Below are 14,753 nucleotides of genomic sequence, written 5' to 3'. Positions count from 1 at the left end.
CTACTTCTCCTACTCTAGGGCTTTTCTCCTCACTGGAACCCTGATTCCCACCTCTGACAGCAGCTGATTATCTCTGAGTACTTGGAATTCCCAGGACAGCAAATACTCAGGGATAATGGGCACCAAGTATTGACCACGTCTATTCTAGACATGAATGAATTGGTTTTGATGAAGAAATGGACATCTACCACTCACATTTCCTCTTCCTCATAATTACAGTTGGATGATGTGGTACACATCTGCAATCCCAGTACATAGGAAGTAAAAGCAGGAGATTCATGAGTTTGAAGTCAGCCTGGGCAACACAGTGGGCTCCTTTCTTAAAACACCAAAGGGCTGTTTATAGCAAGTATGAGCAAGGCCCCCAGGTCAATCCACAGCATCCATGTGGTAGCTATTCCACTGCTGCAGATTTTGGTATTACACATATGAAATTTGAAATTTGGATGCCCCAACTTAAACCTTTGGAGACCTTCATAGTCACTGTACCTATGAAACAGAATAAAGCTATGTGACTGAGAATCCAAGGAGAGCTCAACCACAATGCTCAGGGCCAAGATCAAGGCTCAAAAAATGTATCTATAAGGTAAGGTAATTATTCTGCTTTGCTCCAACCAATGCATAAATAAGTGGCAAAGTAGAGACATGGAAACCTATGAAAGTTGCTTTAATTATAAATTTAAAAAAGTCCACATTAAATGTAAAGCCTTATAAAATGAGGGTATATAAACACTGATTGGGCCAACATTATTGGTATTTCTGAATCTTTCATTAGCTTCCATGTAACTACTCTCTTCCCCAATAGAAATGAAAAGCCGGCAGACTATTTGCAGCCTGTGTTGTCAGCTTGACATTCGGAACATTCTCCTCTTCAGCTCAGCTGACTTCTTGTCTATCCGGGTGGCACACTCCTCCGTGGCCTTTTCAATGCCTTCGTGGTATTTCTCCAAAGCCGTTTTCAAGCTCACAAATATCTCCTACATGGAAATGAGGTAGAGTACAAATCATTCCATTAAAAAGCCTTGGCTGAAATGGGTCACAAAAATTCAAGCAGTTTAACTCATATTTATTTATACTATTTAGGGGCCTAAACTTTCATGCAGAAATGCACGCACTTGCTTACTTGTACTAACACTCATGCAGGAGGCTGCATAAACACATCAAAATAGTCTACTACTTAGATAAAGCAGAGCAGGGACATCCCATAATGGCCAGGATCCAAGACAATAACAACAATTAATCAAGGAACAAAGTTTACCATGTGAACCTTGGAAAACATTCCGATTAACATAATCTGTGCAATGGACCCTGATCACTATTTGATATCCCTAGAGTCATTTTAGTAGACTTATGAGGGAGTTTTACAATAAGCAATAATGACTTTTCATATATGACCCAACAATATGAAACAGAAACAAAAACAAAAATGAGCAGAGCTATTTTTATAGACCAAATAAAACAAGAAACAAATTAGCCTGTGTATATTTTCTTCCATCTCATACTTATGTAATATTGATTTTTTTATTACCTATTTTCCTCAAAAAAGGTTCTCAGATCATGATACAATGAAGAGCGAGTGGTACTACAAAGTCACAGGCTGTGTACACTACTGAAATAACACAGCAGCTTTTGACCAGAGAGGTAAGAAAAATGGGAAATTTTAAATATCTCTCCTATTAAATTTTTCCTAAGCCTATAATTCTGGCTGTTATCTAGTACAGATATTACCTGATTTGAATAAATTTAACAGAATATAATTCAATATAGTATGTATTTATAGTGTTCAAAAATCCCATTATGTCTAGTACTCAACATGTATATAAATTTGAGAACTTAAATATTTATATACAATTTACATATACATAACTAAATATATTTACGCATATATAGTCACATATGTGATATGTATTCATACACACATCTGCTTTAGGCTAACCATGCTTCAGAAATTCAAGCATGCTTCAGAAATTCAACTTATTAAATCCTAATATAAAATATATAAATATGTTTCGATTCATTAAGATCTAAGCTAGTATCAAATTACTACAACCGTGAAAAAACATGAACAATTAGGAAAATAAACCACACATTTCTAAAAACTTAATTTCTTAAAACTTGTAGCAAAAATGAGTTACATCGTAACTTGTGTGAAGGCCATTTAAAGAAACAAAATCATCACAGTCAGCAGCTACAGATCAATTTAGATTCCTACCTCCACTGGGGCATACATTTATTAATACTAAAAGGAAAGCTGAATAAAGTAGAAAGACATTGCTTGTGAGAAACTATCAAAGGGTAGTGTGGCTAAATAAAGAACATACATTCTGGAAATATATCAGTCAACTATTTCCACCAACCCAAAGGAATACTTTTCTCCAGAGAACAAACATGTTCTCATAGAGCCAGTCATATAGACAAAGGCACAATAAATAAAGACAATAGCAAAGCCCAATTCCAAGGGCACATGCACGAGGAAACAAACATCTGAAGCCCTGAGCTCCCTTCACAAGATGGTTATTGATAACAAATCAGACCTCTGACCAATACTACCTATTTTAGAATTTCCAATTAAATTCGATATGCAAGTCGAACTTTATAACCTTAGTTGACAATCATTCAAATATAAGAGTTTTACTTTAATGGACTCAGTGGACTTAAACATTCTTAAAATTAAAGCACAGGGCTGGAGCTGTGCCCCAAGCAATGCAGCCACAAAGACCCGACATTGACTGCAGTGAGCATTGACTGCACATGGGCGCACCCCCCACAAAATAACAGTTAATTTATTTTGTTGCTATCTAATATAGATTCATTGGCTATATAAAATATATATAGCCAATGAATGGAATATAGCTAATTTAATGGAATATTAGTCAAATTAAATTTCAGTTCCTCAGTCACACTGGACACATGTCAAAGACTCATTGGCCACATATGCTTAGTAAGGCCTACACTAAACAGTCTACAACATTTCCAGTGTTGAGGGAAGTTCTGTTGGATAGCGTTGGTCCAGTTGCCTTAGATTTCAAATTAGAAAATTTACAAATATGCAAAATGAATGAGCTTCATATTCTCAGTGTCATCATTTATCCCAGAGGTTTATATTTAAATGCATCACCTAACACAGAATACCCAGTACACAATACAATAATAAAATGGAGGGAAACTAAATAAACCAAACCAGCCTAGAAGTCAAGTGCTTGAAATGTAGATAGTGCACTGATAACTAAATTTTTGTGTTATTTCATTATAATTAATTCCATTTTAAATAGTCACATTTGCTAGTAGCTACCCAACTGAACAGCAAATATCAAGGTTATTTGAAATAGACTAAAATGCTACAATATTTGAGAGAAGAAAGAAACTAAACATATCTGAAAGGACTCAGAGAAAGTAATAATCCAGACACCAAGCAGATGCACAGACTGTCTGTTGAAATATTGACTGGAACTGTAGGAAAACAGGGAGGTATTATCTTGAACAAGAAAGTGCAGCATTAAGAGTGACATTTTAACAGAACAAATTTGGAAATACTTAGTATTCAGAGAAGATCTGATGCAGAAAAATTGAAATCAAAGGAGAGATGCAACAAGTTTTGCTGCAATTTACAAGTGTTATAAAATTCTATAATAATGTATAAATACAAAGGGTGACGTATGAATGAATAGAGCCACTGAGTAAAAAAAGAAATCATCATATTAACTTGGTAAATCTGAAGGTTAGGATTACCTATAGCAGGTCCAAAATTTAAATCCTGTGATAGAAAATGCTAATGCCACAGAGAAATATGATGAAAAAAAAAATAGCGGAAGAGCTGGGTGCTTGTGGCTCATGCCTATAATCCTAGCTACTCAGGAGGCTGAGATCTGAGGATCATGGTTCAAAGCCAGCCCAGGCAGGAAAGTCCAGGAGACTTATCTCCAAAAAAAAAAAAACACTAGAACACCTGAAGTGGTGCTGTGCGTCAAGCGGTAGAGTGCTCGCCTTGAGCTGAAGAGTGCAGGGACAGTGCCCAAGTCCAGAGTTCAAGCCCCACGACTGACCAAAAAAAAAAAAGAAATAGGGGAAGAGGAAGAAAATGAGGACAGATGTAGAAAGATAATGAATATGATTTTGCAAATGTTATTTTTGAGGAACCAGATCAGAAAACAGATTTTTTTAAGCTATCAAAAAAAGGCAGTCAGTATAACTAAAAGTAGGATGATTATATCTCTGAAAACAAACAAAAAAATCATGAGAAAATGAATATGATGCTCACCATGATCCAATGGTGTTGCACAAAGAATGATTTGGCAGTGTTAAGATATACATTTTTCCAAATGGCTATTCAATGTAAGATTGGGGAGGTAGTTCAGAACAACTGAGCAAGCTGAACAATTAACCTTAGGAGTTTGATTAATGAGTCTATGCTACTCTAAAGAGGAAAAAATACATTGTAGGAAAGAGGCCAGATAAAGTCAACATTTTTGTCTTAGAGTAAAAGGCATATTGGTCAGATGTGCAGGAGACAGAAAGAAACAGTGTGATGGTAGATTTAAACTGCTATTAAGATTTTAGAAATCTGGTTTGATATTAAAGAATGTTGTGTCTTTTGAGGAACCTCCATACTACACTCCACAAAGAGCTCCCCTATGACCCAGCAATCCCTCTTTTAGGCATTTACCCAAATGATCACAAACAAGGCCACACTAAAGCTACCAGCACAACTATGTTTATTGCAGCATTATTTACCATAGCTAAGATATGGAACCAAACCAGAAGCCTCTCAGTAGATGAATGGATCAAGAAAATGTGGTATATATACACAACGAAATTCTATGCCTCCATCAGAAAGAATGACATTGCCCCATTTGTTAGGATATGGAAAGACTTGGAAAAAATTATATTAGGTGAAGTAAGCCAGGCCAAAGAAACATAGGTCCCATGGTTTCCCTTATTTTCAATAACTAGTATATGTCTGAGACAAACAGAAAAGGTCAGATAAGGTGATGGTAGATGAAATGAACCTCAAGATAGGGTTTCAAATGTTTTTTTCTTTCTTGCGATTGTTTCTAACATATTTATAAGATGATTTCTTTGTTGCTTTGTATGTCCCTCCCCTACAGTATAACCCCTGGTTTCATTGTATTTAATGTTGGTATAATTTGTGGAGGGGAAGGGCAAAAACAAATCGCTTAACTAGGAATACAGGTTGACCCATTGCAACAATGAGATGTACAAGTTGTTATGTTGAAAAACGAACTTTTCAACTTTGGCTGGGCTGGGGGGGGAGGGGGGATGAGAAGGGATGGGAAGGGGAAACAAAGGAGGAGGCAACAATGCTTGATAAGAAATGTACTCATTATCTTGCTCATGTAATTGTAACCCCTCTGTACAGTATTTTCACAATAAAAAATTAAAAAAAAAAGAATGTTGAAAATAAAAATCTTAACTTGGTCTTTCACTTGATCATAAGCTAGAAATAAGCTGCTAAAAGTCCAAACCCCCATTAAGCTTCATTAACAGATGCATTGTGCTTTCAGGCTGGCCCTAGCACTATTATGGAGGACTAGGCTCTACACTAGGCTCTAGCACTAGGCTCTACATTTTTTTTAATTAAAAAAAAAAACAATTATGTGGTGCACAGAGGGGAGAAGAGAGTAGACAAGCTAGTAAGGAATCTGAAAATTAAGCTGCAGGAAGTAGACAATTGGGATAATTAAACCAAGTAAGACTGAAAGGACCAATGGTCATTATCTTCGGATGTCTGAGGGGTTATTATGTAGAAGGGGGAGATCTGTGTCAGAGAAAAGTTCTGGGCTCAACAGTACAAAGCAACTGAGTATTTTAAATTCGAAGTGAGAAATGACATTTTGAAAACTGCAGATGTAGCGGAACACCTAGGGTGGATATGACCTCTACTCCATTAAAAACAATTAAGCAGCTAGAAGTGTGACTCAAGTAGTAGAACCTGCCTAATAAGCATAAGGCCTAAAGTTCAAACTCCAGGAGTTTAATAAAATAAAAGCAAAACATCAATTAAGGAGACTCTATCAATGTTTTTCAAAAGCCACTATTTTCTGTAGATGAGGAAATAATTCAGTTAAGAAGCGTGAGAAAAATAAGGGGTTCTCAGAAGCTATCAAGATTCATAGGCTCCATTGCTGGAGGTTTTCAGTGGAAGTGTTTGGCTAGGGGTGGTGGTGCCCATTTAAAAATCCCTCAATAAATTCTAATATAGCCAGCTTCAAGACATGCTGTGCCAGATGACCTCTCAGTGAATTTATGGAAAGCATATGACATATAAAGCACCATTCTAGGCCTGGTTAGACATGACACACAAAAGTTAAAAACACAAGATTGCTGTCATCAAGAAATTTATGTAAAAATCTAGCAGTAACATACCTGAAGTTTGAGTTAGTAATTAGTAACGAATGCATTTATAACTGGGTTATTAGCTGTACATAGTCCACGTGATAACACCTAAATGTGTTGATTTTAGTTACAAGTCTCTCTCATTGTACACAGTGGCGAACTGGGCAGGCCAAGGGAAATCACAACCATTTTTTCCTTTTTCCCTTCCTCCATCCCTCTCTTCTTTCCTTTCGGAATAGTTCTGAGAAAATGTTCAGTAGCCACACATTCATAGGCAGCTGCTTACAATGTATTCTTCTCAGGGATCAAAATGTCTGAGAACAGGTAAAGAGATTTTCTACTATGGTCTTTCAGCATTAGATATCAGGGTATTAAGGTATGTAAAAGAAAGGGAGGAAAAGAAAGCCAGGGGTATTGAATAAAAAGTGGCTATTTTTAGTGACTTTTGGTAGAGAAGTTCAGACAATTATTCTGGTTAAACACTCTGGAAAGTATAAATCAAATTTCAAAAGTTAAGGAAAGAATGGATATGTAGTAAATGTATCAAGAATAGACTATTTGTTTGAGACTTCAGTAGTTAAAAGGATTTGTCCTTTTACCAGATATACATTTTATGTTCCATGTTTGTAATGTGATTTTGAAAGAGAAAAATGCAAAAGATGCCAGTGCTCATTACTTAAGGTTATTTATGTAGCAATAAAATAGATATAGTCTGAATAAGCAAAAAGTAATTTTAGGTAATTATGATAAAGACATTAAGAGGCTTATAACACAAAGGGACCAATTTAAGCTCCGTCTCCCTTAGTTAACAACTCAAAGAAATTTGACATTAATGTTAGTAAGTATTTGAGATCTTTTTATCTGGAGAAATGATGCAGAAAGTTTTTAGAAGGATATTACTTAAAATCACTATCTAAGTCACTATAACTAATAAATTCAGAATCTTTATGGAACAACATTTACTGGGAAATATGATTTCTGGCTTTGTGTTATTAGGGAAAAAGGCAAGCAAAAAAAAAAAAGGCTAACAGGGCAGGATGGGAGCTATAAGGACAAATAAAAGCAAAAGACCCACCCATAGGGTAATTTTCTATCTCATAGAACTGACAATGTTCATAGTGGAGGTGATACAACTTTTATTTTAAGCTCATGAGATTATATGAAATTAATTTCTTATGAATGCATACTTACCTGGGACTTTAGTTTCTCTCTTTCAGTGGCATCTTTTAGTTGCTGAATTGCAAATTTAATTTTCTGGATTTCTTGATTAATTGTGGTTACTCGTTCACAGACAGCACCTCTTTTTTCTTGAACTTTATTGCAATCCCTAAAGGAAGGAAAAAAAGAAATAGTGATAACACCTCTTAGGCATTTCAAAAAGACAGGAAGTGGCACGGTAGCTCAAGCCGTAGAGCGCTGGCCTTGAGCTGAGGGACAGCTCCCAAGCCCAGAGTTCAAGCCCCATGACCGACAAAAAAACAAAACAAAACAAAGACAAATATATAACTGATTTTGTTCCAAAAGTAATGAGTCAGTATTTAACAACCCTAAAATTCTTCCCAAGACAACAAAAAGACAGACAGATAGAAACCCCAAAGTGTACTGTCACAGTCAAATCACATCTTTCATTCAGATCTCTTCCTCCTTTTCCTCTCTTCCCTCCCTTCCTTCTTTCATAGTGCTGTGGATCAAACCTAGGGACTTACATATGCTACACAAGTGCTACTGTGCTACACTCCCAGCCCTCAAAAAATATTCTGTATAAACGTTTTTAAGTTGCATTTCTTCAGTTATCTATATTTATATAATATTAATGGGACTGTGATTCAGTACAGTTTTTTGCAAGGCAGTTGGGCAATAAATACAAAATCTTATGTTTCCACCCATGGCTTTGCATGGTGGGCCTCATGTTTCCTTAGGGACTGGAGAATGATGCCCTAGCTATACCTGTGACAGGCATTGTTATAACACATTATTAGGACTAAAAAGACTACCAACCAAGGAAGTTTAGCAAAGCATTCTTAGCTGAGAACAAGGCTTATTCTTAGAATAAATGCTATTAACTCAAGGGATCTGCTATGACATACCAGTTGATTCAATCTACTGTATCTCTAAATCACTGTCTCAAAGAGACCTGAAGTATGTAGTAGCACCAGGATCCTTTTGAAGAATAATACAAAGGAGATGGAATTGTGGTATTTAGAAAATTAAAAAAAAAATACTAGTAACTAAAACATTTGAAAATCTGGACAAATGAAATATCTTTTTGCAAGTAGAGTAGATTTGACTTCCTAAAGAGAAAAATGTATTAGTTTTTCCTAATTATTTTCTAATATTCTAAAATACGCAAATAAGTTCATACTCAATTACTGTCCGTTTGTACTGTGTGATGTCTTCATGTTTCTTGTTTATTTTGAATTGTGCTGTGGCAAGCTTTTCTTTCTTTACAATCATCAGTCTTTTGAGTGAATTTTCTTCAGTCTTTAATTTCTTTAGTTCTGACTGATCGCTTTCAATTTGGTCCTCCAAGTTCAGGCTCTGTATTTTATGAGAAATGTTTAAAGTCAATACCAACTAGTTAGGATTTCTAAACAAAAGGAAAGGGCATTTTCTAGGATAAGCTGTAGTAAAACCCAATTTTGAAAGGGGATACAACTGTTCCAGTCCTAAAAGCCCAGCCCAAAACACAGACTACACATGAGGACACAAGGAACACCAGGGAGGTGCTGGGGCTGCAGAGAAACAGCATAAGAAAAGTGTTTATCATGCTCCTTTGTCAGAAGGATTAGAAGAGAAGGTTACTATAAGAGCAGCAGCAAGAGGTTGGAGTTGAGGGATGTGGGCTCTGAGCTGAGGCAGTAGGAATAAAAACAAAAGGGCACACATTAGAAACATTAGTCCTGATGACTCTTGATAGCAGATAAAAGGATGATATACATCGGGAGGAAGAGAATGTTGGGCAGTTAACCTCCTAAGCCATACGTGTCTCAAAAGGGGCAACTATTACCAAATATAATATAGTGATCCGGGTATCATCTAGATTAAGATGAAGCTAAAAGAAGTTAAAAAAGATTTGTAAACTTCTAGATTGAGGAGCTACAGTGACAACACTAGTTCTCATTATTTAAAGCAGAAACCATGTACCAAACTTTGAATATCTTTTATAAACTTTAGTTATAATGCTAGGCACTAAATTGGGACTTAATGAATACTGATTATACAGGACCACCCCTAAATGTGAGAACAAGTTTAAATATCCATTACCACTTTTCAAAATAGATATGGCATTACACCATGTGAGTTAATTTCATATTCATGTCATCTGAAGGTTAAAATAGGTCTTGGTGATTACTGTGTTTAAAAAAGAAAAGTGTCTTATTCTCTGGCACACTGCCTCACATATTATTCTGTAGAATAGTCCTGTTTTTCTTTTAAGAAAATAGTAACAAAAAGTGAAATCAAATCCAAAGAACTATAGTAAGCTATTACAAAATAAAGAAATAAAAAGTTGCACACAATACAAACCTCTTTTAAGATACTGGTTAATTTTTCTCTATTATCTGCAAGGTCCTGTATTTTCTTTTGATACAGCTGCACCTCCAGCTGACATGAAGGCAGGCAGTCAACTGAGTCTCTATAGATTTCATACTTCTCCATCACTTCTTGCTATGAAAGAAAAAAAAAACACAAGACCACAGTTTGATATTCTCTTTTCTAAAACTGCAATTTTGTCAATTTGTTTGCCCTTGAGTGATTTCTACATTTAATACTGAAAGCTCAAAAGAAGGGAACAATTAAGTTTCTAGGTCAGTAACAAAGCACTATTACTGACATGTGTCTACCCATACATAATTACACTTAATAGCCAGATATCCTCACACAAAGGAACCTGCCACCATTGTACTAAAGCACTTACTATCCTACCTTCCAAAGGTTACTTGTGCTATTAAAGAGTTTACTCTGGCTGGGGAGATAGCTTAGTGGTAAAGTGCTTGCTGAACATGTACAACGCTGTGGGTTCAATCCCAGTACCAGCAATTAAAAAAAAAATTATGCCGATTCTTAAATTCTCAAACAAAAAATTCTGATTATTCCAGGACAATTGTATTAACTATTTAAAACTTTCCTATTCATTCCAATAGTTACTAGTAAGGCTAATTCTAAATGTATAATATAAAGATTTTCCTTCTTCCCACCATTGTACTCCTTGCTTTCTTAACCATCAGATTTCTCTTCAGTTGAAGGTCTAATCATATTATTGCCTATTTTTCAGTTGTACTTTTCTTTGTAATTGTCCCAATTTGTAGATATTCTTTCTATGTGAATAATAACCCCTTTACCTGGCATATGCAATGAAAATATGGTTTAATAGGTCTATACTTCTGTCTAGTTTTTGGACTTCCATTCTTAATTTAAAAAGGTCTACTTAAGTGTGGTAGCATACTTCTACAATCCCAGCATTTGGAAAGCTAGAGAACTATAAACTCTAAGCTAACCTGAACTGAATACAGCAAAAATAATCCATGATCACTCTTACAATGTCTAAAGTTGTTAAACATTTAAATCAAATATTTAATACTTAAATTTTAGATGAGAAGTTACTTTTATAGGTAGTGCTAGGTATAGGTCCAATTCCCTTTTCTTCTAGATGGTTATATACATTTTAAAATAAAACATACTTTCCCCATAAATAAGCAAATTCTGGAGATTTTTAATCTATTCTTAAGTGATAATTTTAATGATCAGAAATTACTTGGATAACAAATTCAAAGATAAACTAGAATTTCATTTACTAACCAGTTTTAATATCTTGTTTAAAAATTATTCTAAAAACAGATTGACATAAGTTCTTACAGCAATTTTATACTGACAGTAAAACTGGACAGAAGGCACAGATTTCTCACACATGCCCTATGCACACATGTAAACAGTCATATTCTTCATAGTATATATGATGATTAGGAGCCTTATCATCATTTGCAAGTTGCTTAACACCTTTATTCCCTGTAATAAACTCATTCCATCTTACATGGACAGGGGCATTTCTGGTTTGATCTCCCAGAGCAAAGTCTCAAACCTCTGTAGCATAGTATCTTTGCCCCAGCCATGTTACAAAAGAGGTACAAAGGTCCAAAATATTAAAGAGAAAGATATATAATCCAGAAGGCAGAAAACTGGCATGTGATCACAGAAGAATTTGCCAAAAAAAAGAAAGAAAGAAAAAGATTAAAATAAAAGGAAACTCACCCTGGAATGTTTCAGCTTCTGGACTGTATCTTTCATTTTTTCTCTGTAATTCTTTATCTTTTCTGGGGAATCCACAATCTTTGTTTTTAAATTGTCTTGTACTTCTTTCAAAGAAACCACTAACAATTTTAGTTCATTCTGTCAAGAAACATTTTCCTTAATTAAGTATGAAGATAAAATTGGTAAATTCTATAATAGGAAACAACAAACTAGGGTTGTTTGCTGAAGTAAGCATAGAATGAAATTCAGACCATTATCACTAGCCTGATTAATTGCTCACAGCTTTCTACAGTTAAAAGAGCAAACTTGTTAGCATGACATTCAAGGCCTTAAGCTATATTTTTGTGATCACTATGGTCCTCATAAAATATCACACCATCTTAATTCTGTCTGCAATCACAATTTCTATTAATCCTTGACAATCTTGCTCCCATTTCTTCCATAAACAGCACAAGTATTATAGGTATAACACTATATATTTAATGTGCTTAAAAAAAATGTGTCTTGGAGTTGTGAAGTTACCTCTGTTCTCCCAGGACCCAGACAAAGTAATAGCACTGGAATGGTGCTCAATATATGCGTGTTTGATTCAAAGCAAATCCTTACTTCTACTGAATTTCATTTATGAATGAAACTACTAGAAAACATGAGGTAAACACTTCAAGACACTGGAATGGGAAAAGACTGTCACACAATACGCAAAGACAAAATGCAAGCACATAAATAGATAACTGGGGTAATGTTGAACTGAAAAGTTTCTGTGCAACAAAGAAATAATCAACCCACAGAATGGAAAGCAATATGTGCTTTTACGGTATGTACATATTATGATTTGCAATTATATAATTATTTACAAATTATTTAGTATCTTTCTCCCCGTAATAAACTAATTCAATCTTAGGAGAACAAGGTTTTGTTTTGATCTCCCAGAACAAAGCCTCTAAACTCTAGTGAAACAAAACAACTGTCTTGAAATTACATTTCTTCCTTGACCCCACCTACCTACCAATGTTAAAGAAGAGCTAAATGGCAGGAAATTATATAGTACATAGAAGGAACTCCAAAAAATAAATAACAAAAAACACAACCCAATTAAAAGAATTAGACCTAAATAGGCCAGCCTGGGCTTCATATATAATACAACACTGCCTCAAATACACACACACACACACACACACACACACACACACAACAAAGAAAAAAGAATAAGTAAATAAAGGATATCTAAAACCAAAATAAATAAATTTGGGAAGAATCTAGAACACAAGGATTAAAATCATAGAGAAACCAAACAGACTGTGATAAGAGAATATAGTATATGTATCTCACTAGGTAAAAATGTAAGCCTTCAATAATGGGAAAAATTTTGAAAACTAGCTAATTTCCTTAATCTATAAAATTTCTTTAAAAAATACAATAGGCAAGCTCTCCAATGGTTTATGAATAATAATAAATCACTAAGATGGCCAAAATCAAAAGTCTGAAAGAAACCAAATTATAATTTTTTCTCCCTGTAAGAATGGAAAAATAAAATAAAGACATTTAATTTTAGCAAGGATATAGATGGAATGGGTTTGAACTCAGAGGCTTAAGCTTTTTAGGCAAGCATTCTACCTGAGCCACAATGCAAACCAGGTTTGTCTCTTAACTTGCCTCTTTCCTCCATTGCTTTTATTGTTTTAGTTAGTTTGTTTGTTTTTTGGTGTTAGCAAGGATAGAAGAAGGGACACAGTCATATTCCACTGGCAGGAATATGAATCAGTATGTTCTAAGTTTGGCAACATTAGTCAATATATTAACGCATGGCAACAGGAGTCAGTCAAGTGCAAAAGTCTGAATTTAAGCCGGGTGCCAGTGGCTCATGCCTGTAATCCTAGCTACTCAGGAGGCTGAGATCAGAGGATCGAGGTTCAAAGCCAGCCTGGTAGGACAGTCTATGAGACTCTTATCTCCAATAAACCACTCAGAAAAACCAGAAGTGGTGCTGTGGCTCAAGTGGTAGAGCACTCGCCTTGAGCTGAAGAGCTGATAGACAGCGCCCAGGCCCAGAGTTCAAGCCCCATGAACAACCAAAAGAAAAAGTCTGAATTTAGAAATTTATCCTAAGAGAGCTGGGAAGTTGGCTCAGTCGTAGAGTGTGTGCCTCCCATGCATGAGGCCCTGGGTTTGATTCCTCAGCACCACATAAACAGTAAAGGCCGGAAGTGGCACTGTGGCTCAAGTGATAGAACGCTAGCCTTGAGCTGAAGAGCAGAGGGTCAACACCCAGGCCTAGAGTTCAAGCCCCATGACTGACCAAAAAAAAAAAAAATTATCTGAAGACACGAGAGCCTGGTAAATAAATACAAATACAGACACTTGTACATGTACATATCCATAGCACATGCATATGTTATCAAAAGGGAACCAAAAGACGAAGTTAGACAATGTCCATCCATATAGACCCATTAACATAATAACTATCTTTATATATACACGTACATTAGAAATAATTTATGCACACATGATATATAAGCATATATATGAGATCTACATATATATTATATATATTTAGTACATTTTTATTTTCTCAGTCACAATTTTAAGTAGAAAAAGATTGAGTTGATTTCATTTTGAGGGAGAGATTATGGAGAAACATCTGACAATCATAACACATATAGGCAAAATACTCCTCCCACAGTGTAATCAAACGTTAAATGCTAGATAACAGAAAAACCTTTACCAAGCGCTTAGTCTTCTCTGAGATATCTGATTTCTTTTGGGAATTTCCCTCTTGCAGCACTGTCTACAGAAAGAAAGAAAATAAATGTCTTACTATGACTAATTTGAAGATGGCAGAGAATGTTGGAACAAGTGACATGGGTCAAGATGCATTGTACTCATAATCTGACTTGTCGAATTAAAACTTCCTTGCACAACTACCTAAATAATAATAATTTTAAAATAAAGGTTTTATATATATATATATATATACACACATATATATATGGTTGTTGTTGTTGGTTGTGGGGCTGAACTCTGGGCCTGGGTGCTGTCCCTTAGCTCTTCAGCTCAAGGCTAGCACTCCACCACTTGAACCACAGTGCTACTTCTGGTTTTTTCTGTTAATGTGGTACTGAGGAATCAAGCCCTGGGCCACATGCATACAAGGC

At 35.3% G+C, this 14,753-nt stretch overlaps 1 protein-coding gene across 1 annotated transcript in view; it reads right to left on the bottom strand.

Moving 5' to 3' along the window:
• Nucleotides 1-667: 667 nt before the first annotated feature.
• Nuf2 (NUF2, NDC80 kinetochore complex component) overlaps nt 668-14,753 on the bottom strand; it is a 29,757-nt gene continuing 15,671 nt past the window's right edge. Inside the window, exons 9-14 of the mRNA XM_013021757.1 lie at nt 14,324-14,386; nt 11,602-11,739; nt 9,880-10,020; nt 8,717-8,892; nt 7,546-7,681; nt 668-977 (exon numbers count right to left, since the gene is read on the bottom strand). Coding sequence (XP_012877211.1) covers nt 843-977; nt 7,546-7,681; nt 8,717-8,892; nt 9,880-10,020; nt 11,602-11,739; nt 14,324-14,386 — 789 coding nt within the window. The 3' untranslated portion in view covers nt 668-842. The remainder of the gene's footprint in view (nt 978-7,545; nt 7,682-8,716; nt 8,893-9,879; nt 10,021-11,601; nt 11,740-14,323; nt 14,387-14,753) is intronic.

The sequence above is a fragment of the Dipodomys ordii genome, unplaced genomic scaffold, assembly GCF_000151885.1.
Source record: "Dipodomys ordii isolate 6190 unplaced genomic scaffold, Dord_2.0 Scaffold57, whole genome shotgun sequence".
Lineage (NCBI taxonomy): Eukaryota > Metazoa > Chordata > Mammalia > Rodentia > Heteromyidae > Dipodomys > Dipodomys ordii.
This window is presented reverse-complemented; position numbering and strand designations above follow the sequence as displayed.